Source organism: Leptonychotes weddellii, chromosome X (assembly GCF_054177405.1).
Source record: "Leptonychotes weddellii isolate Sample4059 chromosome X, ASM5417740v2, whole genome shotgun sequence".
In the NCBI taxonomy this organism is placed as follows: domain Eukaryota; kingdom Metazoa; phylum Chordata; class Mammalia; order Carnivora; family Phocidae; genus Leptonychotes; species Leptonychotes weddellii.
The window spans coordinates 70299815-70325324 of NC_138385.1; the positions used below are offsets into that span (position 1 = coordinate 70299815).

General features: G+C 43.1%; 1 protein-coding gene across 3 annotated transcripts in view; it reads left to right on the plus strand.

The window, feature by feature from the left end:
* ZNF41 (zinc finger protein 41) overlaps positions 1-24435 on the plus strand; it is a 39932-nt gene extending 15497 nt beyond the window's left edge. For all 3 annotated transcript variants that reach the window (XM_081809353.1, XM_031026845.2, XM_081809354.1), the window contains exons 2-5: positions 3820-4156; positions 17132-17258; positions 17523-17618; positions 22348-24435. In XM_081809353.1, coding sequence (XP_081665479.1) covers positions 4085-4156; positions 17132-17258; positions 17523-17618; positions 22348-24380 — 2328 coding nt within the window. In that variant the 5' untranslated portion in view covers positions 3820-4084 and the 3' untranslated portion in view covers positions 24381-24435. The remainder of the gene's footprint in view (positions 1-3819; positions 4157-17131; positions 17259-17522; positions 17619-22347) is intronic.
* Positions 24436-25510: the final 1075 nt, after the last annotated feature.

Here is a 25510-nt window from a genome sequence, read left to right on the forward strand (position 1 = left end):
ACAGGCTATTGCATGTTTTCAGCTTTCATAGATAACACCAAACAGTTTTACAAAGTGTTTGTACTATTGTATGCTCCTCAAAAACAATTTATGAGTTTCCATTGTTCATAGCCTCACCAACTCTCTTGGTTATTTTCCATCTTTTCCATTTTTAGCCATTTCTGGTGGGTAGGAAGGAGTATCTGATTGTAGTTTAATTTATATTTCCTTGCTGACTAATGAAGTTGAGCATCTTGTCCTATGCATATTTGCCACTTGGCATATCTTCTTTGGGAAGTGCCTGTTCCCTTCTCTCTTTTCCTATTGCTCCTATTGATTTCTAAGAATTCTTGATATATTTGAGATATGAGTTGTTTGTCAGATACCAGTATTACAGTCATCTTCTCCCACTGTGGGATTTGCCTTTTCACTCTTTTTTTTTTAAAGATTTTATTTATTTATCAGAGGGGGAGAGAGAGGGGAAAAGCACAAGCAGGGGGAGCAGCAGAGGGAGAAGCAAGCTCCCCGCTGAGCAAGGAGCCTGGTGTGGGACTCGATCCCAGGACCCTGGGATCATGACCTGAGCCGAAGGCAGACACTTCACCAACTGAGCCACCCAGGCGTCCCTTGCCTTTTCACTCTTAATTTTGTCTTCTGATGAGCCAAGGTCTTTAATTTTAGTGTGGTCCAATTTAATAACCTTTTATTCTACCAGATATCAAAACTTGATATGAAGCACATTAATTAAGACACTATAGTAGTGGTCCACAAATAGACAAATAGACCAATCAAAACCCAGAGTCCAGGAATGAACCTCCACATAGACGGTTGCAAAGCAACACTGCAGAGCAGTGGAGAAAGGATAGTCTTTTCAATAAGCCATGCTGGATCACCTTGATATCCATATGGAAGAAATGAAACTTTTTTTAAACAAAGATTTTATTTATTTATTTGACAGAGAGAGAGCATGCACAAGCAGGGGGAGGGGGAGGGGGAGAGGGAGAAGTAGACTCCCCTCTGAGCAGGGAGCTCAACTTGGCCTGGGGCTTGATCCCAGGACCCCAGGATCATGACCTGAGCCAAAGGCAGATGCTTAACTGACTGAGTCACCCAGGCGCCCTGGAAGAAATGAATCTTGACCCTAACACATACCACACACGAAAATCCTTCCCAAGAAGGCTATAAATCTAAACATAAAAGATAGAACAATACAAATTTAGAAGAAAACATTAAACATCTTTATGACCCTGAGGTAGGCAAGGTTTTCCTAACTAAGACACAACGAGTGCCAACCATAACAGAAAGAATGATAAATAGCATGGCATGTTTCTGTCCAATGCTTCATTTCACATCTTTGTCTTTTTGTTTTAGATATGTGGCACCTGTGTATTGTTTTTGTGAACCAATCCCATTGTCTTTATCTTTTATGGCAGGATTCAGCTCATTCAATTTAGTTGAATTATACTAAATTTTGTGCCTTCTATTATTTTATGTTTACTATTTATTTTACTTGGTTGATATTTCCACTCTTTCCCTTTTCCTATTTTTGCTCGTTTGGTCACATTTCTCATTCCCCTCTGGGTTCTTATTATCTTGGAATTCTGATAGTTTGGGATTTTGATTATATTTATCAATTTCTGCTAGTAGTTGCCTTCACCTTCCTTAGAAATATAATTGTCTATATTTTCTCTATTACTAGATCCAATAATGTTGTAATCGTATTTGGATCTAGGAATAGAGGTGCATAATTTGCCTTCTCCTCATTTCACTCAGTAGATTTTCCAGGGTATTTTAAATTTTCCACTTAGTAATAATCTTCTTTTTTTTTTTTTTTAAAGATTTTATTTATTTATTTGACAGAGAGAGAGGCAGCAAGAGAGGGAACACAAGCAAGGGGAGTGTGAGAGGGAGAAGCAGGCTTCCCGCCGAGCAGGGAGCCCGATGCGGGGCTCGATCCCAGGACCCTGGGATCACGACCTGAGCCGAAGGCAGACGCTCAACGACTGAGCCACCCAGGCGCCCCAGTAATAATCTTCTTTATTCCATATGCCTAGTTATGTTATTTTTCTTTATTCAGCTATAACTATATATTACAAGAATCATTTCTCAAGACCGCTTTCCTCTGATTTTTGAGGTTTCTGTTACTATGCAATTTATAATTGCTTAGACTATTCCCTTGAGTATTCTCCTGAGCTAGGAATGGTGGCATTTAATGTTATAAATGCTTTTATGGCTAAAATTGTCTTTTCCTCTGACAGAAGAATAGTATCAAGCTAGGATGGCTTTAAAATTCTCGGATATCAGCTCCTTTCTCTCAGTAATTTGTAGATATTTTCTTCTAATATGATTCCTATCGTTGCAAACAAAAAGTCTAGTGCCATTGTGAGCCCTTTCCATTTTAAATAACATGTTGTTTCTGCCTGGAAGTGTTGTAGGTTTCCTTTTTGTCCTCTAAATTCAATGCCACATCAGGTTTGGGGTTGATTTGGTTCTTCTGGGAGTCAAGGATTGGGGGGATTTCTGTGGGGAAGGATCAATGAGGTAGGGTCCAAAAGGATTAGATCTAAAGCCTATAGCTATGATTCACACTGGGGCAGTGAGGTACAGTCTTGGGAAATTCTTGAGGTTTTATAAGAGTTGGAGATGTCAGTGTCTGAAGTCATTGACTAGCCCACGAGAGTTATTGATTGGAACACTGAGGTGGCAAATGATTGCTTGCAAGCCTGGGATTATAAGTTTTTGGGAGTCAATTTTGGTGGCCCTGTGCGAGTCATTGATTGAGACCTGTGGATATCGGTAAATGCAGGGCTGTGTGAGTTAGTATGTGATGGACTATTATTGAAGGTTTTATGGGAGTCACTAGTTCTATATGTGGGCTGTGAGTTATGGGGTCCTATAGGAGGTCAGGTTTGGCCCCCAAAGGGCATTGAGTGGATCAGTGGTTGGTTTTCTATTGAGGGTGTATTGAGGGTGTTGGTGATTATTTGGGGAGCCTGTGGAAGCCAGTTGATGGTACCATCTGGGACACGGTTTTGTCAAGCAGTGTGGGTTACTGATTTAGGAGCCTGTACAGACATGCTGGTTTTCAGTGCCCAGATGGGAGTTGGGGGAGGGAGGCAATGAGTTTATGTTTTCATCTATGGCAGAAGAAGGTGAGCTCTCTAAGTTGCCCAGAACATACACTGAATTATGCAGAAGCTCAGTTTATGCACATGTGGCATGATCACCCCTAGCCAGAGCACTTTAAGGGCAGCAAGGAAATGGAAATAATGTTTTTTGTGACCTGCCATATACAGAATACCATATGGCATAGTAGTTAAGAAAATGTACCTTGGAGCCAGGCATACCTGGGTTTGAGTCCCTGTCCTTCCCCCTAATCTGAGTGATCTTGGGGCAAATTCCTTAATATCTCTGAACATCTCTATCTGATGATAAATGGGAATAATACTAATGGAATACCTAGTTCACAGGATGAGTTTGAAAATTAAATGAGGTACCTGCCTTGCACCTTGTAATAATAGCAATATTTAATATCAATGTTCCAGGTGCCAAGTAGGAATGAGTGCTTTGGAGGCATCATATATCATTTAATTCTAACAACCCTATGAGACAGGTGTTTTCTTTTCTTTCTTTTTTTTTTTTTTTTTGAGACAGGTGTTTTCATCCTCAGTTTTAAGATGAAGAAACTCAGACTAAAGTGACTTCCCCCAGACTCTAGCTAGAAAGTAGAAGATCTGGACTTCAAACCCTCATTCATTTTATACCAAGTCTTATGAGTATTTTTTTCACATTATACACTAACATTTGGTGTTGGTTTTACTGAACTTCTCTTTTTCACAGTATCCAGCACAGAGAGCTGCCTCCTTGGTGCCCCCAGGAAGCATTTTGTGGGGTGAATGGTGACTGACCACGTGCACACTGGCTCTCCAGGGTTTCTTGGAGTCTCTGTGGAGCCCCTGGGCCAGACCCCGAAGCGGAGGCTGCAGGACCTACCTCCCGGCCCCAGCAGCCCTGATTGAGTCCCCAGTTGCCCGGCTGGCTTCGAGCTCCTGGGAAGAGCAGAGTCATCAGCAAGAGAGCCCGGGAGCTGAGGCCCAGCAGAAACATGCCAGCTAACCAGAGTTCTCCCCAGTGGTCCTCGGTCCTGGCTGCAGAGGGACGTGGCAGCTTGTGTGAGGTGAGGAGGGAAAGGACTCCAGGGGCAGGAATTCGCTCAGTGAGGAGACAGCCCTGACCTGTCACCAGGGCCTCAGGGGAGGGGCAGGTGGGTCACAGAAGTGGCAGATTCCAGGCTCCCAGGTCACCATCCTCCTGCTGTGTGAGTACCACGTGGCTGATGTCCCACATCCAGAGCCCTGTGTGTTTCAGTGGACGTGTGATGGAGGAAAGGTGGGATGGGAGGGTCACCCCACATCTGGAGTCCTAGCCAGGGAGACGCTACCCCCGACCCCCAGCATAGGCCCTGCACTCTCCATTGGCTCTTTGCAGATGCTCAGTGGATCACCCCCTGCCCCCAGCTTCCTTTCCCCCTTGTCTCTGGGGATTTGCTGCTTCCTCCTCTATCCTGATCTAGGGCAGAAAAATCCCTTTTCTCTGGAACTGAGAGGATGGCAGGGTAATAGGGCAACAACAGTCTCCAAGGTCCTTCTAGTTCTTCCTCCTCCTTTCAAAGGTGATAAAATGGCCTGAGAAGGGACATGACTTGCCCAGGCCTCTTGGATTGTGAGTAATAGCATTGGACTGGAACCAGGTCTCCTGAATGTGTCCTCCACCCTCACCACACCACAGCCAAGACCAAGTTGCCCCCTAAAAGTTCCTTTTGAGCACCTGGGTGGCTCAGTCTATTGGGTGTCTGCCTTCAGCTCAAGTCATGATCTCCAGGTCCTTGGATAGAGCCCCGAGCCTGCTTCTCCCTCTCCCTCTGCCCCCCCCCCCACTCGTGTTCTTTCTCTCTCTTTCTCAAATAAATAAATAAAATCCTTAAAAAATAAAAAGAAAAATAAATAAAAATTCCCCTTGAGAATCTGTAAATAGGGGAAGACGATGAGAGAGCCAGACCCTGCCTGACAGCTCCCTTCTTCAAACCTTCCTGTGAACGCTGTCACCTCTGGGGCAGGCTTCATTGTCACAGGGGCTCAGGGTCACATGGTCATTAGGATAATATTAACTTTAAAAAATTATTTTGATTTTTATTACTTCATTATTTCACAATAAAATGTTAGAGAATGCAGGTAAACAAACAGAAGAGAATAAAACATTACTTGTAATTTCAGCATTACCCAAAGTTAACCATTGTTAACATTTAGGTATATTTCCTTTCAGTTGATTTTTTCTTTGTATGCACAAGTGTGCATGTATGTGGGTATATGTGTGGGGCTGTGGGTGTGCATACATACCATACACATATACATTCTATAGCTCAAGTTTAAAAATGGAATGACAGTATTTGGTTGCCTCCTTTTTAATTTGACAGCTTAACATGATTTTCTAGGCATTAAATATTTTTTCTTCATATACACATAACGCACAGCATTATGTCCTTTGGATAAACTTGAATTAATTTAACCAATCCACTGTATGTGCATTTAGGGTGTTTCAGGTTTTCTCTTGGGATTAACACTGCTGTGGTAAAATTCCTGCACTTAAGTCTTTTTGCCCAAGTCACTGAAATTATGTTTGGGTCAAAGGTATAAAGGCACTGAATGGTAAATGAATTGCTGCCTAACCATAGTGCCCTTCCACCTCTGGAAGTGTTTAGGCTCTGCTCCATCATATCAATCACAGACCCACAGTTTGAGGCCACAAAAACGTGGTCCTCCCCAGTCTTTCTGCAGGTGGCTTCTTGCCCAGCCAGTGTGTGGGAATTTCTAGATGAAAGATTCCGGGCTCTGAAGGGCACATTTCTCCACTCATCTCTTCCTTCCCAACCACAGACCTCTGACCCTTTGCAAGAAGAGATGAAAATGACCAAGACCCTGTTGAATGTTATTTATTCACTTATTTATTTGTCAGGTTTTTGGTTTTTTCATTAGATGTCAGGGAGCAGGGAATGGGCAGAGATACCGAAGAACCAAAAAAAAAAAAAAAAAAAGTGTCCCCAGGGGTAGGGAACAGCTGGCGGGACCAGGAAATAGTGGCTGAGGCTGAAAAATAGGCAGAATGGTCAGTAAGAGAAAGAGGGATGAGGAACAGCTGATGGAACCATGGTGCACTTACTGGAGATGGAGGATAGCCAAGGGGCCCAGGGGGCGGGATGAGAGTGCAATGGAACAGAGGAAATGGGAAACAGAAGCCCAGAAGCCAGGGGCAGCAGAGAGACCAAGAAGTAGTCATCAGGGACTGGAGAAGTGGAGAGAGGAAAAAGCCAGTGGGTCCAAGAACAATGAGAGGGATCCCAAAATAGGAGAAGGGACCAGAAGGTAGAGGGACCGGATAGCAGCCAGAGGGAGCAGGGACCATCCAGAGGGATGAGAAAACAGAAGATTTGGCCAAAATGGAAAAAGCAGATAGGTTTGGTGTTCTGGGCAAAAGCCTGTGGGACAAGCAACTTCACAAGGCACCAGGGTTTAGGGGAGAGTCTGAGGGGATAGGGAAAGATAGAGGTACCAGGGAACAAAAAAAAATAAGAAAGAATGGGAAGGGAGTGGATAGCAGCCAGAGAAAGCAGGGACCAGCTGCTGAGGCTATAAACAGGTGGAGGGGTGGGGAGGGGACAGACCCATGGATAGTTGGAAAGACGGAGAAAGGCCTCCCAGGCTGAGGAGTAGCTGAGGACATCAGGACCCACACAGAACAAGGAATAGTCTCTGAGGTTGGGGAACAGCCAGAGGGAACAACAAAGCTGTACTGGGCACAGAGTGCCTACTGGAGGTCCCAGGGGCTAACCAGAGAACTAGGGAACCACAAAGTGGGCATTAAAAGTTTATCTGGTGGGGCGCCTGGGTGGCTCAGTCGTTACTGCCTTCGGCTCAGGTCATGGTCCCAGGGTCCTGGGATCGAGCCCCGCATCGGGCTCCCTGCTCCGCGGGTAGCCTGCTTCTCCCTCTCCTACTCCCCCTGCTTGTATTCCCTCTCTCGCTGTGTCTCTCCCTGTCAAATAAATAAAAATCTTTTAAAAATAAAAAAAAAAGTTTATCTGGTGTTGGAGAGCAGCCTGGCTGACCAGAGAACAACTAGAGGGACTAGAGAACAGCTGGAAGGCATAGTATCCATTCCTGAAGCTAGTTAGCAGCCAGAGGGCCCCATGTAACAGGCACTGGGGTTAAGGGCCAGTTGCAGGGGTGCCTGGGTGGCTCAGTCATTAAGCGTCTGCTTTCGGCTCAGGTCATGATCCCAGGGTCCTGGGATCGAGCTCCCTGCTCAGCAGGAAGCCTGCTTCTCCCTCTCCCACTCCCCTTGCTTGTGTTCCTGCTCTTGCTAACTCTCTCTCTCTCTCTGTCAAATAAATAAATAAATAAAATCTTTTTTAAAAAGGGAGGGGCCAGTTGCAGAAGCCAGGGAGAGGCTGAGGAACAACCAGAGTTCCCTGGAATAGGGTGACAGGGGTTTCCTGGGATGTGGGACTTCAGTGCTAAAATAGGGAATGTCCTGGCAAACGAGACAGTTGGTCACCCTACGCAGGAAACAACCAGAGGAACCAGCAGATAGTCAGACATGATGTAAGTGATAGAGAAGGTGAAAGTACAAAATCAAGCATCATGGTGGAGTGCCCAGAACTAGTAGACTTTGGTGGTCAAGAGCCTAGGCTAGGAGCTGGGTCGACCAGCTCTCCGCAAAGTGTGCTGCTCCCCACCCCCCTAGAAACCAGGTGTGTCAAGTGAGGGTGTACTAGAAATGCATTCCAGGTTTGCCCAAGGCACAGGGAAGAATTGGGACTGGACAGCAGTCAGGGGACTCAAAGGGCAGTCAGTCTGTGTCAACTAGAAAGAATAAGAAAAGCTCATCAGGACCAGGGAACAGCCAGATGGACTAGTGCACAATCAGAAGAATGGTGCCGCCGACTAAGGATCAGCTAGAGGGGAAACTGTCAAAGGAAACACAGGACAGTCAGAGGCACCAGGGCTCCGTCCAAGCAGTCAAAGGGAAGAAGAAACAGGAGGCTTGGAACAGTTAGAGGAAGCCAGGGACAATCCGGAAAGAGACCAGGGGGCACTCAAAAGGAGCAAGCAACATTTAGAGGGAACAGTAAACAGAGGGACCAGGGAAAAGTCCGATGGGGACTACGCAGAGGGAATAAGGACCAGCAGAGGGAGCAGCAGAGAGAAGTATGAGCCGGGAGTGGGCAGGGGAAGCAGGGAAAAGCCAGAGGGAGCTGCGGAGGGGTACGGAACAGAGAACAGTGAGAGGGAACCGGGAACAGCCAGAGGGAGCAGGAAAGACCAGAGCAGCCCCAGCCAAGGGCAAGCATACAGAAAGGCTGGGTATTTGGCCTCTGGTGAGGGCACAGGGAGCCAAGAACTCGCTGCACACTTGCAGACAGCCTCGTAAGCACCACTGAAGCCCTTCTGCTAGGCTGGGACAGGATGTAGAAGGGCAAGGTCGTATCACAGTGAGGCTAGCACAGAAGTGGGGGGACTGAGCCCAGAGCCAGCTGCAGGATGGGCCAGAGCAGAGGGCCAGTGAGTGGTCAATCCTGGCAGCCCAGCACGGTCCCGGGGATGAGAGCACGTAGTATGCTGGCTCAGATGATCCTGAAGGGAGGGAGACAGGAGAGCCATGTGGGTCGCTGGAGAGCCATGAGGAGCTGGAGTGGGGATCCTCACCTAGGATGAGGAAGTCCTTGTAGGGGTCCTGGTGGTGGTAGGCACACATGCCATCCTCCGTGGTAGAAAAGGGATAGGAAATCAAACCTTTTCCTATGTGGCAGGTGAGGCTGGAATCTGGGTGAGTCTCTGTTAGCAACTTTTTACCCAGATTTCTAGCACCAAAATCCCCCTCCCAAAGCTTCTATTTTTGCGGGGAATGGGATCAAAGAGGGGCATCTGTGGGCAGTGTACTTTGTATATATTCATCTTGTGTGTCTGTTCATGCTGAGAATGCCTGTCATGGGCTTTGTACACTTTCCCTGAAAATGGGGCCTTAGTGACTCCCAGGGAGGGAGAGACTGATTGAGGGTGGTCTTTTGTTCACCAGCTTGGGCCACTGGAGTTGTTAAAATGTTTAACAATGTCAAATGATAGAATATTTTCATTCTTTCGTACTGGTTGAAATAGCCACTCCTGTCCTGCCCCCTGAGGCTCCTCCCCACTGTGTTACCCACACACCTGCCGGTCTATCCTGGGGTAGCTGGCAAGCTGCTCGGGAGGATGGGCAGGCAGAATGAGAGCTTCCCTCCAGCCTGACCCCAGGCCTCCCCCTAGATGACTGCCCTTGGGTGATGAAGGGGGCACAGGTCAGGTGTGTTGCTAGGGGCTCAAGTGGAGGTCCTCCTCTCAGCAACCCTTGGGGCTGTGCTCAGGAGAGCTGGTGGGTGGCGAAGTGCTGGGCATGGCCCAGTGCTTGTGGAGCTGCCTCCAGGAGCTGCTGGTGGTGGAGAAGGTACTATGAGTTCCCTGCACGCTTGGTGGCCCTGAACATTCACTAACAAGGGGAGGGAGACCAGGGCTCCCAGAGGCCAAAGGGGCTTTCGGTGAATAAAGCTTCCTCATTTCCTCATAGTCAAATCATTACGTCTTTTCTTTGATACGCAGCGCATTTTCTCTCTGGTTTAGGAAATCCTCAACCACCCCAAGGCCTAAACAAATATTCACCTAAATTTTCTAGGCGTTTCAAACTTTGGTTTTTTGGTTTTTTTTTTAACTTTTGATTCCTTTGAAATAATTTTAAAATTAAAGAGAAGTTACAGAAACAGCACAAAGAACTATGTACCCCCTTCATCCAAAATAAACCGTTAACATTTTGCCACATTTGCTTTCATTCTGTTCTCGATGTTTGCGTGTGTGTTTGTAAGGGCATGTATATGGGCATACACACAGCTATATTTAAAACCTTGTTTTCTGAACCATTTGAGAGTAATTTGCAGACACTATTTTTAGTATTTACCCCTAAATACTTCAATGCATATCTCTTAAGAACAAGAACATTCTCTTCTGTAACCACAGTAGAGTCTTCAGAATGAGGAAATTTCACATTGATAAGGTACTAACATACCATGTATTATCTAATTATCTAATATATACCGTATAATATACAGTTTCCCCAGTTGTCACAAGAAGGTCCTTTATAGCACTTTCCCCTGATCCAGGATCCAATCCAGGTTCATGTATTGCGTTGACTTGTCATGTCCCTTTAGCCTTTAATCTGGAACAGTGCCTCAGCCTTTCCTTGACTTTCATGACACGGACCATTTGGAAGAATGTCTCTCAACTTGGTTTGCTTCTTGCTTCCTCATAATTAGATCTAGGTTATTCCTTTTTTTCTCAGGAGTATCACAGAAACAATGCTGTGTTCTTCTCAGTGCTTCATGTCAGTAGGCATTCAATATCAATTTAGCCTTTATTGATAATATTAACTTTGATCACCATGACTAAGATGGTTATCTGTCAAGTTCTGTAATGTGACTATCTTTCCCTGTGTAATTAATAACTATTTTGGGGGGAGATACTTTGAGGCTATGTAAATATCCTATTTCTCATGCTCCTGGTCACCGATTTTAGCATCCAGTGATGATTCTTGCCTGTAAGAATTAATTACTGTGCTGTTTTCCTAATGACGTTTTCTAATCCCATAATTTCTTCCACATTGATTAGTTGGCATTCTCCGGTAAAGAAAAACACCCCTCGCTCTGACTGCTGAAAGTACAATTACACTCCAGGCACAATAAGCACACCTTGATTTGCCATTAGTCACTAATAGGAACCAGAGCTTCTTGGAGAAATGACTGATTCCAGGGTTAGAGCAGAGAGAGTACAAAATGATCCTGGAAGAACTCATTGTACTGGAAAGTAATAAAGTGCTCAAAAGATGGGGACATGTTGAAAGGACACAGGAGCCACCTGGAAGGAACTCCCTCTGGCCAAACTTGGGACAATTTGAGTAGCAAAATAAATAATGATAGCAATAGATGATAACCCACTGAATAAAGTAGGAAGTCACCAGTCCATATAATAGGTGGAGAGGTTTGTAGGTAGGCAGATAGAGAGGGAAGAAAGGAATGCTTCTTTTTGATAGCATTCTGATCTTTTCTGGTGTGCCCACTACTCCAGTCCTTCTGAGGATAATATTGGTAGCTTGTTAAAACTTTTTATTTTTGAAATAATTATAGATTTACTGGAAGTTGCAAAGATGGTACAGAGAGGTCTCATGTAACCCTTTATGCAGTTTCTGCCAGTGGTTACATCCTGCATCACTTAGAGTACGATATCACAAACAGGAAACTGACATTGCTATAGTGTGTGTGTAGTTCTCTGCCATTCATGTATCGATTCTTGTGCAATAATACAGATACAGAACTATTCCATCACCAAATAAGTCTACTGGTGTTGACATTTTACCAGTTAGAGTGAAGTATAGAAAACTTAGCTGCCTTTAAATCCCTTTACCCTCACCAGGTTATATTATAATACAGTTGTCTTAAATATTTCCCCTACATACATGGAGATCCACAACAGACAATGTAATACTTTTTGCTTTGACCTTCAAACGTAATTTAGAAAACCCAAGAGGAGAAGGAATTTGTGTTTACTCATATTTTTGCTTTTTCCATTTTTTCTTCCTGATGTTCCAAGATTCCTTCTCTTATTATCTCCTTTCTGTTTACAGAACTTCCATTAGCCATTCACTTAGGGTACGTCTGCTGGCCACAAATTTTCTTAGTTTTCCTTCATCTGAGGATATCTTGATTTCCTTTTCATTTCTTCTTTCTTAGTAACAGCTTTACTGACATATAACTTACATACCATACAATTTACCCATTTAAAGTGTTCAGTTCACTGGTTTTTATATTTATGGATATGAGCAACCATCACAATCAATTTGACAACATTTTCATCACCCCAAAAAGAAGCCCCATTTCCTTTAGCCATCACTCCTCCCCACCGCACCTCTGTTTCCTGCCTCCCCCAAACCTAAGCAACCACTAATATACTTTCTGTCTCTATAGACTTCACTATTCTGGAGAGTTCACATGAATGGACTTATATAATCTGTGATCTTTGTGTCTGGCTTCTTCCACTCAGCATAATGTTTCAAGGAACTCCCTCTGGGAAAATCTGGGACAATTTGAGAAGCAAAATAAATAATGATAGTAATAGATTATGTATAACCTGATGAATAAAGTAGGAAGTCGCCAGTCCGTATAGGTGGGTAAAATCGTACATAGATACAGATAGGGAAAAAGTGTAGCACGTTGTACATGTACATGTTGTAACGTGTCAGTTATTTTATTCCTTTTTATGGCTGAATAATATTCCATTGTATAGATGTGTCACATTTTGTTTATCCATTTATCAGCTGATGTACACTGGGGTGGTTCCACCTTTTAGCTAGTATGAGTAATGCTGCTCTCAACATATGTGTACATGTTTTTATGTGGCCATATATTTTCATTTCTCTTGCGGATGCATGTACCTAGGAATGGAATTGCTGGGTCAAATGATAACTATGTTTAATCATTTGAGGAACCGCCAGATTGTTTCCCAAAGCAGCTGCACCATTTTACACTCCCCTGGCAACATATGAAAGTTCCAATTTCTCCACATCCTCACCAACACTTGCTGTTTCTGACTTTTTGATTCTAGCCATCCTAGTGGGTATGAGGTAGTATCTCATTGTCATTTTGACTTGTATTTCCCTGATTATTAATGATGCCAAGCACCTTTTCATGTATTTATTGGCCATTACCACTTCGTTTCTTTTTGGGGGGATGGGGGGTGGAGCAGAGGGAGAGAGAGAATTTTAAGCAGGCTCTATGCCCAGCATGGAGCCCAATGCAGGACTTGATCTCATGACCTGAGCCGAAATCAAGAGTCAGACACTTAACCAACTGAGCCACCCAGGTGCCTGTTACCACTTCATTTCTTAAAGATAGTTTTGCCAGATATGGAATTCAGGGTTGACAGTTCTTTTCTTCAAGCATTTAAAAATGTTGTGCCGGGGGGCACCTGGGTGGCTCAGTCGTTAAGCGTCTGCCTTCGGCTCAGGTCATGATCCCAGGGTCCTGGGATCAAGCCCTGCATTGGGCTCCCTGCTCCGCGGGAAACCTGCTTCTCCCTCTCCCGCTCCCCCTGCTTGTGTTCCCTCTCTCGCTGTGTCTCTCTCTGTCAAATAAATAAATAAAAATCTTTTTAAAAAAAAAAAATAAATAAAAAATAAAAATAAAAATGTTGTGCCGGGGCACCTCAGTGGCTCAGTTGGTTAAGAAGCCGACTCTTGATTTTGGCTCAGGTCATGATCTCAGAGTCCTGGGATCAAGCCCTGCATCAGGCTCTGCATTCAATGGGGAGTCTGCTTGAGGATTCTCTCTCCCTCTCCCTCTCCCTCTGCCCGTCCCCCCTCTAAAATAAATAAATAAATCTTTGAAAAAAAATAAAAGAAAAATGTTGTGCCACTTTCATCTCTTCTCCATGGTTTCTGATAAGAAATCTCCTGTCACTTTAATTGTTTTCCCCCCATAGGTAAGTTGTGGTTTCTCTCTTGCTGATTTTAAGATTTTTTTTCTTTGTCTTTAGTTTTCTGAAGTTTGATTATAATGTGTCTTGGTGTAGATTTTTTTGATTTTTCCTTTTGGGGTTTGCTCAGCTTCTTGAAACTCTAAGTTGATATTTTTGCCAGATTAGAGAAAATTTCAGCCAATTTCTTCAAATACTTTTTCAGCCCCACACGTTTTCTCCTCTCCTTCTGGGACTCTGATGACACAAATGCCAGATCTTCTATTATAGTCTCACAGGTCCCTGAGGCTCTGCTCATTTTTTTTTCCAGCCAATTTTCCTTTCTGTTCATATTAGATCATTTCCATGGTTCCATTGTCAAGGTCTCTGATTCTTTCCTCTGTCCTCTCTTATTCTGCTGTTGAGCCCACAGTGGAGTTTTAAATTTTCAGTCATTGTATTTGTCAGTTCTAAAATTTCCATTCAGTTTGTCTTCATATCTTTTCTTTCTTTGCTAAGGCTTTCTATTTTCAAATTTCTTTTAAGTATACTGAAACATTTTTATGATAGCTGCTTTAAAATTCTTGTCACATAATTCTAACATCTGTGTTATCTCAATGTTGGTGTCTCTTGATTGTCTTTTCTCGTGCCAGTTGAGATTTTTTTGCTTCTTCTCATGAAGCCTGATTTTCAAGTATGTCCTGGATATTTTGGGAACTATGAGACTCTAGATATTATTTAAATCTTGTGTTTAACAGGCCTCCTCTGACGCTGTTCTGCTAGAAAATGAGAATCTTCTTTTTCTGAAGAGGATTCTGAAAAATGCTCCTTATTGCCAGGTGGAGGTAAAGTTCAGGTTCCCCAGTTGACCTCTTTTGACACCCAGAAGGGGACAAGCACCTTGTTGCTACTGGGCAGGGGTAGAATTTCAGGCTTTCCACCACACCACCTCTGACACCACCCTGGTGGGAAGGCAGAGGACACCTTTTTATCGAGTGGGGGTGGAAGTCCAAGATCCCCACACAGCCTAAATTGACACTGTGGGCAAGGGGTCTCATTACCATCATCCCAGGCTGGGATGAAATTCTAGGCTCCCCATTCATCCTTTGCTGATGGGAATGGGAGTAGGAGCACAGTTTGGTTTTTTTGTTGTTGTTTTTTTTTTTCTGTGATGCTTGCCTGGAACAGGGCAGTATTATTTAAGTTTTTCTCTCTCTCTCTTTTTAAGATTTTATTTATTTATTTATTTGAGAGAGAGAAGGAAAGACAGTGAGAGAGTACAAGCGGGGAGGAGAGAGAGAGAGAGAGGCAGGCTCCCTGCAGAGCAAGGAGCCGGATGCGGGACTCAATCCCAGGACCGTGGGATCATGACCTGAGCTGAAGGCAGACGCTTAACCGACTGAGCCACCCAGGTGCCCTTAAGTTTTTCTCTCTTGCTATGTTGCCTTTTTCCTGGTACTTTAACTAGTGAAAGCAGGCTTTCCTGGGGCTGTTTCTGGCTGTGCCAGCTGGCATTCTAGGTTGCCAGTTTCTCTAGCACCTAGTCCAAGATATGTGGGGCAAAAAGAAAACGCGGGGAAATCACCACTGTGACATTCCTCAGGTTCTGAGGATCATGGCAAGTTTGCCTTCCTCTCTCCAATTGGCATAGTGTTCTTATCTTTGTTTTATATATAATGTCTAGGGGTTTTAGCTGTACTTAGCAGGAGAAATAGAGAGAATTATGCCTATTCCATTTTGGTCCCATTGGTAATTTTTAGCTTAATTTCTGAATACGTAATACATTCACATGGTTCTCTCCCTCAACTCCCCAGATCTCGCTAACTAGAAAACCAGTCATGGTTAGTTCGTGGGTGGGTAGGTGGGTTATAGGCTTAGGGATTATGCAAATAAAAGCAACTAAGAAAATATTCTTTTTTAAAAAAGATTTTATTTATTTATTTATTTATTTATTTATTTATTTATTTATTTAGAGCATGAGTTGGGGGGAGGGCAGAGAGAGAGGGAGAGATTCTCAAGCAGACTGCACTGAGTGCAGAGCCTGACACAGGGCTCGACCTCACCACCCCAAGATCATGACCTGAGCCAAAATCAAGAGTCGGTCATTAAACCAACTGAGCCACCCAGGCACCCCAGAGAATATTCTTAATATTTTTGGCAAAGAGAGCAGATACTGTTACTATTATGTTGAACACTGATTTATTTTAATTACTATTAATTTTTAACTTTTTATCATGAAATATTACACACATTTTGGATAATGCTGCTATAAATATTCTTGGCCATGCCTCCTCTTGCACATGTACACATATTCTAATTGGGCATATTTCCATGAATGGAATCACTGTGTCCTAGTGTATGCATGCTTTAACATTACCCAGTAAAGACAAAATGCTTTCCAACATAGTTGCACCAATTTAGATCACCATCAGCAATATGAGAGTTCTCATTGCACCATATTCTCCTCAACACATTGTACCATCAGTCTTTTTCATTGAGGACATTCTGGGGGTTGTATAGTGGTATCTCACTGTGGCTTATTGATTTTATTTTATTTATTTATTTGACACAGAGAGAGAGAGAGTATGTGTGTACAAGCAGGGGGAGTGGGAGAGCGGGAAGCAGGCTCCCCGCCGAGCAGGGAGCCTGATGAGGGGCTTGATCCTAGGACCCTGGGATCATGACCTGAGCCGAAGGCAGACGCCCAACCAACTGAGCCTTGTGGTTTAAATTTGCATTCCCTGGTTACTAAGGTTAAGCCCTTTTTGTGTTTATTGAAACCTTGGATTTCCCCTTTTGTAAAATGCCTGTTCAAATGCTTTGCCCACTTTTCTACTTGGTGGTCTCCTTTCTTCTTATTGGTTTGTAAGAGTTCTTTACATCCTCTTGATATGAACCCTTTGACAGTACCATGTGTTGCAGGTATCTCTTCCTATTCTGTGTCTTTCCTTTTCTTCTCTTATAATGCTGTCTTTTAAATGAATAGAAGTTTAAAAATTTATTGTAGCCAGACATCAACCTTTTTCTTTATGGTTAATGTTTTTTTGCATCTTGTTTGAGAATTATTTTCCTAATCTGAGAGCATGAAGGTATTTATCTATATTATCTTTTTTCTATGGTTTGTTTTTTTTTTTTTTGGTGCCAAAACCCAGGAATGAATTTTCTGCATTGTTTTTAAAGGCTCTATTACTTCGCCTTTTCCTCTATGTGTTTCTTTTTATTCAATTTCTATTTTATTCAATTCTATATTGCCATGGCCTGGCACATAATCAATCAGTAAATATATGTAGTTACATGAACTAAAGGACTTAAAGAAAGCCTATTTTAATCCTCATTTTTGCAGAAGAATGACTGAATAAACAAATGAACGTACTACATACACAATGAATGTCAAGATACTTCAGTAAGTTTTTTTCTCTCACAAAATGAAATACAAAACCAGGTATTGAGTGAAAACCCTATGTGATATGTTATGGTAAAACATCATTAAAAACAACTTCCTATTTGTCTTCCTTCCAACCCCCAGTGCTGACCATGTCGCCTTGAACAGGACTGTGTTGTTACAGGTCTCCGTGTCATTCGAGGATGTGACTGTGGACTTCAGCAGGGAGGAGTGGCAGCACTTGGACCCTGCTCAGAGACGCCTTTACCGGGATGTGACGCTGGAGAATTACAGCCACTTGCGCTCAGTGGGTAAGCCAGCTGCCTGTGTGTCTGCCAGGCGCCTGAGTGTGGCTATTTCCATTCTCAGCTGCTGGATGTTCTGGAACATCTTAAGTGTGCGATGGTGTCATCCTTGATTTGTCCAAGATTCTTCAGTCCCTTTTCGGCACTATCATTATTACTCTGTTCCCAGTGAAATGTGATTACTTTTCAGAAGAGCAAATGGAAACGTCATTGAAAGTCCCCTGAAATCTAGTCAGCTGGACCCAATCCTGTACCATCTCCTGTTAACAGGGTACCAGGTTCCCAAACCAGAGGTCATCTTCAAGTTGGAGCAAGGAGAGGGGCCATGGACATTGGAGGGGGAAACCCCACATCAGCGCTGTTCAGGTGAGTGAGTTTGACTCAGGCAGATGGCGGACATGGAAGTAAATCTCACTTTTTCTAGAAGAAGCTGATACCTTTGAAAGGCTGTGAAGATAACCTGCCTTGAAAGTTCTAAACTTCTTTTTTTTTTTAAGATTTTATTTATCTATTTGACTGAGAGAGAGCGCGCGCGCACGCGCGCGCGCGAGAGCACACAAGCAGGGGGGAGCGGCAGGCAGAGGGAGATGGAGAAGCAGGCTCCCCGCTGAGCAAGGAGCTCAGTGCGGGCCTCGATCCCAGGACCCCGGGATCATGTCCTGAGCCGAAAGCAGATGCTTAACCGACTGAGCCACCCAGGCACCCTGAAAGTTCTAAACTTCTGTAGTTTATTGGAGATAGTTCACAGAAGCTCCTTTGATACCTAAGCAGTTTCTCCAAGTTCGACCCTTGCAAATAGCCATTGTCTTCATTGCTTGGCTTTTTGACAAGAGAGCTGTCTCTAGTCTCTGTACCCTGGATCACATGCATACTACCCTATCTTATCTAAGATCTTTTCATTCTTCCTACTCCACTCCCACCCGCTTTATCTTAGATTCTTTTTGTACATTCAGGTATTTTAACATTTCTTCCCTTTTATTCCAATTCCACATGTTCATTCCTTATACCTCCTCCCAGGGGCAACTGAGCTACTGTGTTTTATCTGTGAATTTGTGTGGTATTCTTTAAAAGCCTGAAATACTGGTTTCTGAGTATGTGTTTTTAGTATATGTAAATTATATCGCACCACATGTCTTAATTCTGTTCCTTTTTTTTCACTCATCCATGAGACCGTCCGTTTTGCAGTGTGTTCATCTGGCTTCATTCCTTCAAATGGCTGCATAGTATTCCACAGTGTGCTGGTACCACATCTTACTTAACCATTCACTCAGTGGTGGAACCTAGGGTTGTTGCTAATACAAACTCCCAGCTAATACAAACAACTTTACGATAAATTTCTACAAAAATATTCCCTTTTGGAAGGTGAGAATTTCTTGGGAATGTTTATAGAAGAGGGGATCTGCCTAATCATTGCAAAGTTTTATCCTGAATTTGACCGAGCACCACCATATTGTTCTCAGATTGGCTGCACGAATCTATACTAACCATGGTGCACAAAGCTTCTTGCTTTCCTAGAGTTTCTGCCCACCAATTAATAGAGCCAGAGTTTCTCATTTTTTGGCCAACAATGGGTATAAAATGGTATCTCATTTTTTATTTTGCATTTCTCCAGTACCTAGTTTCAGCCTTTCATTATTGACCTGTTGTGGTCTCCTTGAGTTTTCCTTTTATGAGTGACCTTGTCTTGTTTCACTTGAATTTCCTGTCTCTTATTGATTCGCACCCAATTTATTACTCACCCTTTTTTCCAGCCTTCTCCTCTTCCTTACCCCCATACATGAGGTTGCCCCTAGGGACCCTGCTGTTCACCAATCTTTTCTTCATATACATGCAAAGATTCATCCATACTGAATTCTGATGACTCTGCTTTTGACACCTCCAGTCTGGTTTTCACTGGTACTTTAGTACTAGATTTAGCTACCCAGAAAGTTCCCATGAGACGTTTCTCTTGACCCTCAGTACGTTAGAAATTAGAATCATCATCTCACACATCACCTTCCCACCTTCCAAATTCTCTCACATTCTGTCAGTGCTTCTTAAATCTTTCAGCCGTTTTTTTTTTAATTAGTCACCCTACAGTTCCTAGTGCTTTTCCATTTTTGCAAATATCATTTTCAGTTCTCGGTTCATCTCTCCAGTTCCCAGTAATATCACCTAAAACCAGCTCCATATTTTCTTATGCCTGGATTATGATGATTTTATTCCTGATTGAATTTGCTGATTCCATTCTTTTTATTAGTTCACTTTCAGTGACCATTTGGACATCTTCTTTGGAAAACTGTCTATTCAGTTCCTCTACCCATTTTTTAATTGGTTTGCTTATTTTGTGCCAATGAGTTGTATGAGTTCTTTATGTAATTTAGATATTAACTCCTTCAGATGCATGACTTGCAAATATCTTCTCCCCTTACGTAGGTTGCTTTTTCATTTTTTTGATTGTTTCTTTTGCTGTGCATCTTTAACATTTTCTTGATGTCTACCACATTTGTTAGTGTTCTGTGAATCTGACTCTTTATTCTGTGCTCTATTTAGATGATACATTTTCACCTGGTGATCAGATTTTGGTGTTCCATGAAATGGCTCATTTACTCCAGCACATATGGCTCTTTCCTTTTCCTCACCTTTCTTCCCACAGGAACTCAGGAAAAAAAGCACAGACTTTAGACTGTGTGGTAACTGAGGCCTTTACCTCTATGTTTTTAGAAAGTTCCCAGAACTAAAAGCCTGTTTCTTATTGTATAATTCAGGGGCTGATCAGGGAGAGAAACTACATACAAATTTGAACAGGGAAAGCATAACATAAAGAATTATTAGCTCTGGCAAGATGGAAGTGACAAGAGATTAGCTAGCAGAAGTAAAGAGAAAGCTAAAGAATAAAGGAATAGCAGACAAAAGGAACAGCCGGTGCCTCTCAGGCTGTGATGGAGCACCCAAGGAAGAGCCTCCCCTGCTTCCCAGCGATGAATCCAGACCTTGTTGAGGGACCCAGCCAGGGCCCAGAGCATGGAAGAAGAGTTACTGTGGTGCCACGCTGGTGGAACTTGCTGGCAAGCTGCCCTTGGGGGTTCCAGAGAAAGCTGATCATGGGGAAGCTTCTCATTGGAGGTAGCCCCCTACACATCATCTGCGAGGGGTGCCAGGGTCAACTGCTCGGTGCCGTGTGCTGCCAACTGCAACTGCCAACTGCAACACACTGCAGGAGCCTGGAGCTGGAGAAGCTACTAGTGCTGCAGGAGCTAGGTGCTAGAAAAGTCATCCGCACTGCAGAAGCTGAGGCCCAGAGAAGCCACCCACACCGCAAGACCTGGGTGCGTGGGAAGCTGCGTGTGCCTCAGGAGCCCAGTGTTGGCAAAGCCACCTGCACCGCGGGAGCCTGGTGCCAGACAAGCAGCCCTTGCTGGAGGAGCCCGCTGAGTGAGCCCACCAGAGCCAGGAAGCAAAACCCCCTCCTCCTGCAGTGTTTCGCCATCACCCTGTGCTGAAAAGGCTCAACAGTGGGACAGATATTTAAAGAGACTCAGATCCATTTTTTTGTAGAGCAGGCAAAGAGGCATGAATTCAGAGTTGAGAGGCAATAAGTTGATACCCAGCACATTTATTCTTCCATTTTCTGAAGCAAAGCATGGAAAATATTTGGTAAACTTAAATTTATTGAATTTGGGGAGATAGGCAGAGGAGGATATTTTGCTCTCTTTTGGAAGGATTTTTCAAGTGTCTGCTCAGAGGAATTCAAAGGACCATAGATTATATTTGGAAAGAGGAGACAGCTGCATGAAATGTTCACAGTTGCAGGCTTTGTGTTCCCAAAGAAAACTGGGCCAAATTAAGTATCGATATGAGTGGTACCATGTCCGACTTGTAAATTCATAGCGGATATAACCTCCCTAGAAGTGTACTGAAATTAGAGCTAATACCAAGGACAATACATTTTGAATATGCAGAGGAGCGAAACAACAAGCTTAGTATCAATGTATATCCTCTTTTATATAAGAATTCTGAGATGAATGGATTCATTCAACAAGTCAACTCTGATCCCAATGGGTCATTCAGGGACCATGTTCCAAGTCATTGCTCTGCCGTCTCCTAGGGCATCGTTGTCAGCTGCGCGGTTAATGTTGGGTCATTGTTGAGTCCAGTGGGAAGGAGAGAGGGGGAAAGTTTTGCCCACTGTCTTAAGGCCCAGCCTGGCAGCCGCACATACCACTTGTACTCATACTCCACTGGTGAGGACAAAGTGAGGCTGGTAAATGTAATGCCCAGCTACATCCTAGTAGTATAAAAGAAGAGACAAATGCAAATCGTTTTTGGTGGATGGCTTGCAGTTTCTGCCATAGGTGGCTTTCCCTTGCCTACTTGACACTTGTTGAAAGCACGTGGTCCCCAGGTCCTTGGTCCCTGGGACCAAGGAAAACTTGCAGCTGGCTATAGAGTGGGAGCACAGATATGTACTGACTATTTGGATGGCTGATGTTGCCACAGTGTTTCCTATAGATGTAGAGGAATGGGTCTTTGAGGCACATAAATTTTATGTTGGTGCTCATATGGTTCAGAGGGAAAAGTGAGAGAAAGCAAAGAGATTAGAAAGGTTTAGAGCTAATAAGTAATAAAGACATACAATCTGAACTATTTCTGCCATGCTAGGACTTCCCTTTAACAGACTTCGGTTTCTTCTTCTGGTTAGACTCACTCTCCAGACCTCCTACATAGTGGATATGAATCCCCAGGATTCAAATCCCATCTCTTTCACTTATTTAGCAATTTGATCTTCAGCACGTTACATAACCTCTGTGCTTCTGTTTTCTCATCTGTGAAACATGATTGGTAATGATGGCTGCTGCTTAGGGTTTGGTGAGGATCCAGTGAGCTATTATGTGTAGAGCACTTGGAACGGTGCCTGGTGCATCGTAAATGGTATATAATTATTTTGCAACAGTAAGTGCTTTAGAAGAATTTTGTATTACTACATTATTACTATTTTCATTATTGTCGTATGGACTCTTCCATTTCTGCACTCATCTTGTCTGAACTACAGGTACCCCCTACCCTCTGCTAATTGTCCTTTGAGTCATTTTTACTTTTTTCTTCTTCTTTTTAGACGAGGCTATTGGGGAAATGCAGCAACAGAGAATTTCTGGAAAACTTTCATTCCACTGTGAGAAATTTGGTCAGCCCATAGGAAAAGATCCATTGTGTTCCATTTTAGAAGAATTGTGGCAAAATAACAGCCAGCTAGAGAGATACCAAGAAAGCCAAAATAACCCTTTAAGTCATGTGAAAGTACTGATTAAGGAGAGGGCCTATGAATGTAAAAATACTGAAAAAATAATTCACGTGAGTACCAAGCTTGTTCCTTCAATTAAAAGACTCCATAACTATGACACATTTGGAAAGAGTTTGAAGCATACTTTAAACTTACACAATCATAATAAAAGCAATGCAACAAAGAAGCTTGATAAGATTTTTGGAAATGATAATAATTTTGCCCATAGCTCTTCCTCTACTGAGAATGCGAATACAGGAGCAAATTCCTGTGAAATTAATCGATGTGAAAAACATCTTGGCAACAAACAAGTTCTCATCCACCATGAGAACATTCAGACTGGGGAGCAACTTTATGTATGTACTGAGTGTGTAAAGAGCTTCCCCCAGAAGTCACATCTCTTTGAGCATCAGAGAATTCATGCTGAGGAAAAATCCCATGAATGCCATAAAAGCGACAAAGCCCTCATTCTGAAGCCACAGATTAATGTACCTCAAAGTGTTTATGCAGGAGATAAACCCTATATATGTACTCAGTGTGGGAAGGCCTTTACTCTCAAGTCAAACCTCATTACACATCAGAAAATTCATACCGGGCAGAAACCCTATAAATGCACTGAATGTGGAAAAGCCTTTTTCCACAGATCGTATCTCTTTAGACATATGAGAATTCATACAGGAGAAAAACCATATGAATGCAGTGAATGTGGAAGAGGCTTCTCCCAGAATTCAGACCTTACTATACATCAGAAAACTCATACTGGAGAGAAACACTATGCATGCAGTGAATGTGGGAAAGCCTTCACAAGAAAATCAGCACTCAGAATGCATCAGAGAATCCACACAGGAGAGAAACCCTATGTATGCCCTGAATGCGGGAAGGCCTTCATCCAGAAATCACATTTCAATACACATCAGAGAATCCATACTGGCGAAAAGCCTTATGAATGCAGTGAGTGTGGAAAATCATTCACTAAGAAGTCACAACTCCATGTACATCAAAGAATTCACACCGGAGAAAAACCCTATATATGTACAGAATGTGGAAAGGTCTTTACTCATAGGACAAACCTCACTACACATCAGAAAACTCATACTGGAGAGAAACCCTATATGTGTGCTGAATGTGGCAAGGCTTTCAGTGACCAGTCAAATCTCATTAAACACCAGAAAACTCACACTGGAGAGAAGCCTTATAAGTGCAATGGCTGTGGAAAAGCCTTCATATGGAAGTCACGCCTCAAAATACATCAGAAATCTCATATTGGAGAGAGACACTATGAATGCAATGAATGTGGGAAAGCCTTTATCCAGAAATCGACATTAAGTGTGCATCAGAGGATCCACACAGGAGAGAAACCCTACGTTTGTCCTGAATGTGGGAAGGCCTTCATCCAGAAGTCACACTTCATTGCACATCATAGAATTCATACTGGAGAGAAGCCTTATGAATGCAGTGACTGTGGGAAATGCTTTACTAAGAAGTCGCAACTCCGTGTGCATCAGAAGATTCACACAGGAGAGAAACCCAATATATGTGCTGAGTGTGGAAAGGCCTTCACTGACAGGTCAAATCTTATAACACACCAAAAAATCCATACTAGAGAGAAACCCTATAAATGCAGTGACTGTGGAAAAACCTTCACCTGGAAGTCCCGCCTCACTATCCATCAGAAATCTCATACTGGAGAAAGACACTACGAATGCAGTAAATGCGGGAAAGCCTTCATCCAGAAAGCAACATTAAGTATGCATCAGATTATTCATACCGGAAAGAAACCCTATGCTTGTACAGAATGTCAGAAGGCCTTCACGGACAGATCGAATCTCATTAAACACCAGAAAACACATAGTGGAGAAAAAGTATAAAGCCATTGACTGAAAAAGCCTTCAGCGGGAACTCACAACTGGGGATGCATCAGACGTCTCATAGCGGGGAAGAGGAGTGCCGGATGCTGCGATTGGGGTACAGGGGGAGGTGGGCATGACAGACCACAGCTTAAGTAAGCAGAAGGCAAACAGAGCCAAGTATCCTTCAGTCAATTGGAAATACAAGTATCTGCACCACCACAGTTGACATGCAGTTATATGCATAGGGAGACACTTTGATAAGGCATTTGAGCGATAGTCCTGTTTGGTTGCATGATTCACACAGAGACCCTCAAGCTCATACAAATGGTAGAAAGACAGACCCCAGGAGATGGTAGAAAGACAGACCCCAGGAGATGACTTGTAATCTCTTATGTTTCACTTTTTGGATGAAGGACTTTATAAATTCAGCACTGATTAGTTCTTCATACCCTGGGATGTAAAAGTACTTAATATTGGCCACCTTTTTTTTTTTTTTTCCCGAATTCCTAGGGTGGGGAGAAGCGTTTTCATTGTCCAAACACCTACAGAGCACCAAAGTCAAGGCAAAAACTTATTTGGGAAGGCAGATCTGTGAGTAGAAGCCAGAAGTTTTTGTGATCGTGGACATTTAAGGCACAGAAAAAATTGCCATGGGGAACTGTTCTTTCTCTTCCCTTCACCAGAGTATGTTTTTAAAAAACGAAATAGAATTTTTAAACCCAAAGTCTCACTTTAAGTTTAAAATGACTTTATGCATTGGCAAATTAGGCATAGCTCTAGCCGATGTTAACAGGAATATAGTTATTAAACCTTACAGACATCTAAAGTTGGCAACTGTTCTCTCATTACTTCCGTGCTGTGACAGCAGGTGATTCACATCCAAAAAAGGTAGGCATACTTTCTAACCTGTACCCCAAAAGCTATCATTTATGTAAGCTGCAGACCATAGACTTCTCATCCCCCTAAAACAATGGAACTGAGCCACAGCACACTGGACTTCCGGTCTCATCTGCTGAAGCTTCTGCTTTCTTTGGGATTCCTGTTTGAAAAGGAGTGGTTGATAAATTGGGTTTCAATACATAACATTTTTATTTTGTTTTTCTTTCAATTTGGTAAGATACATTCATTTTCTACACGCACATTAAGAG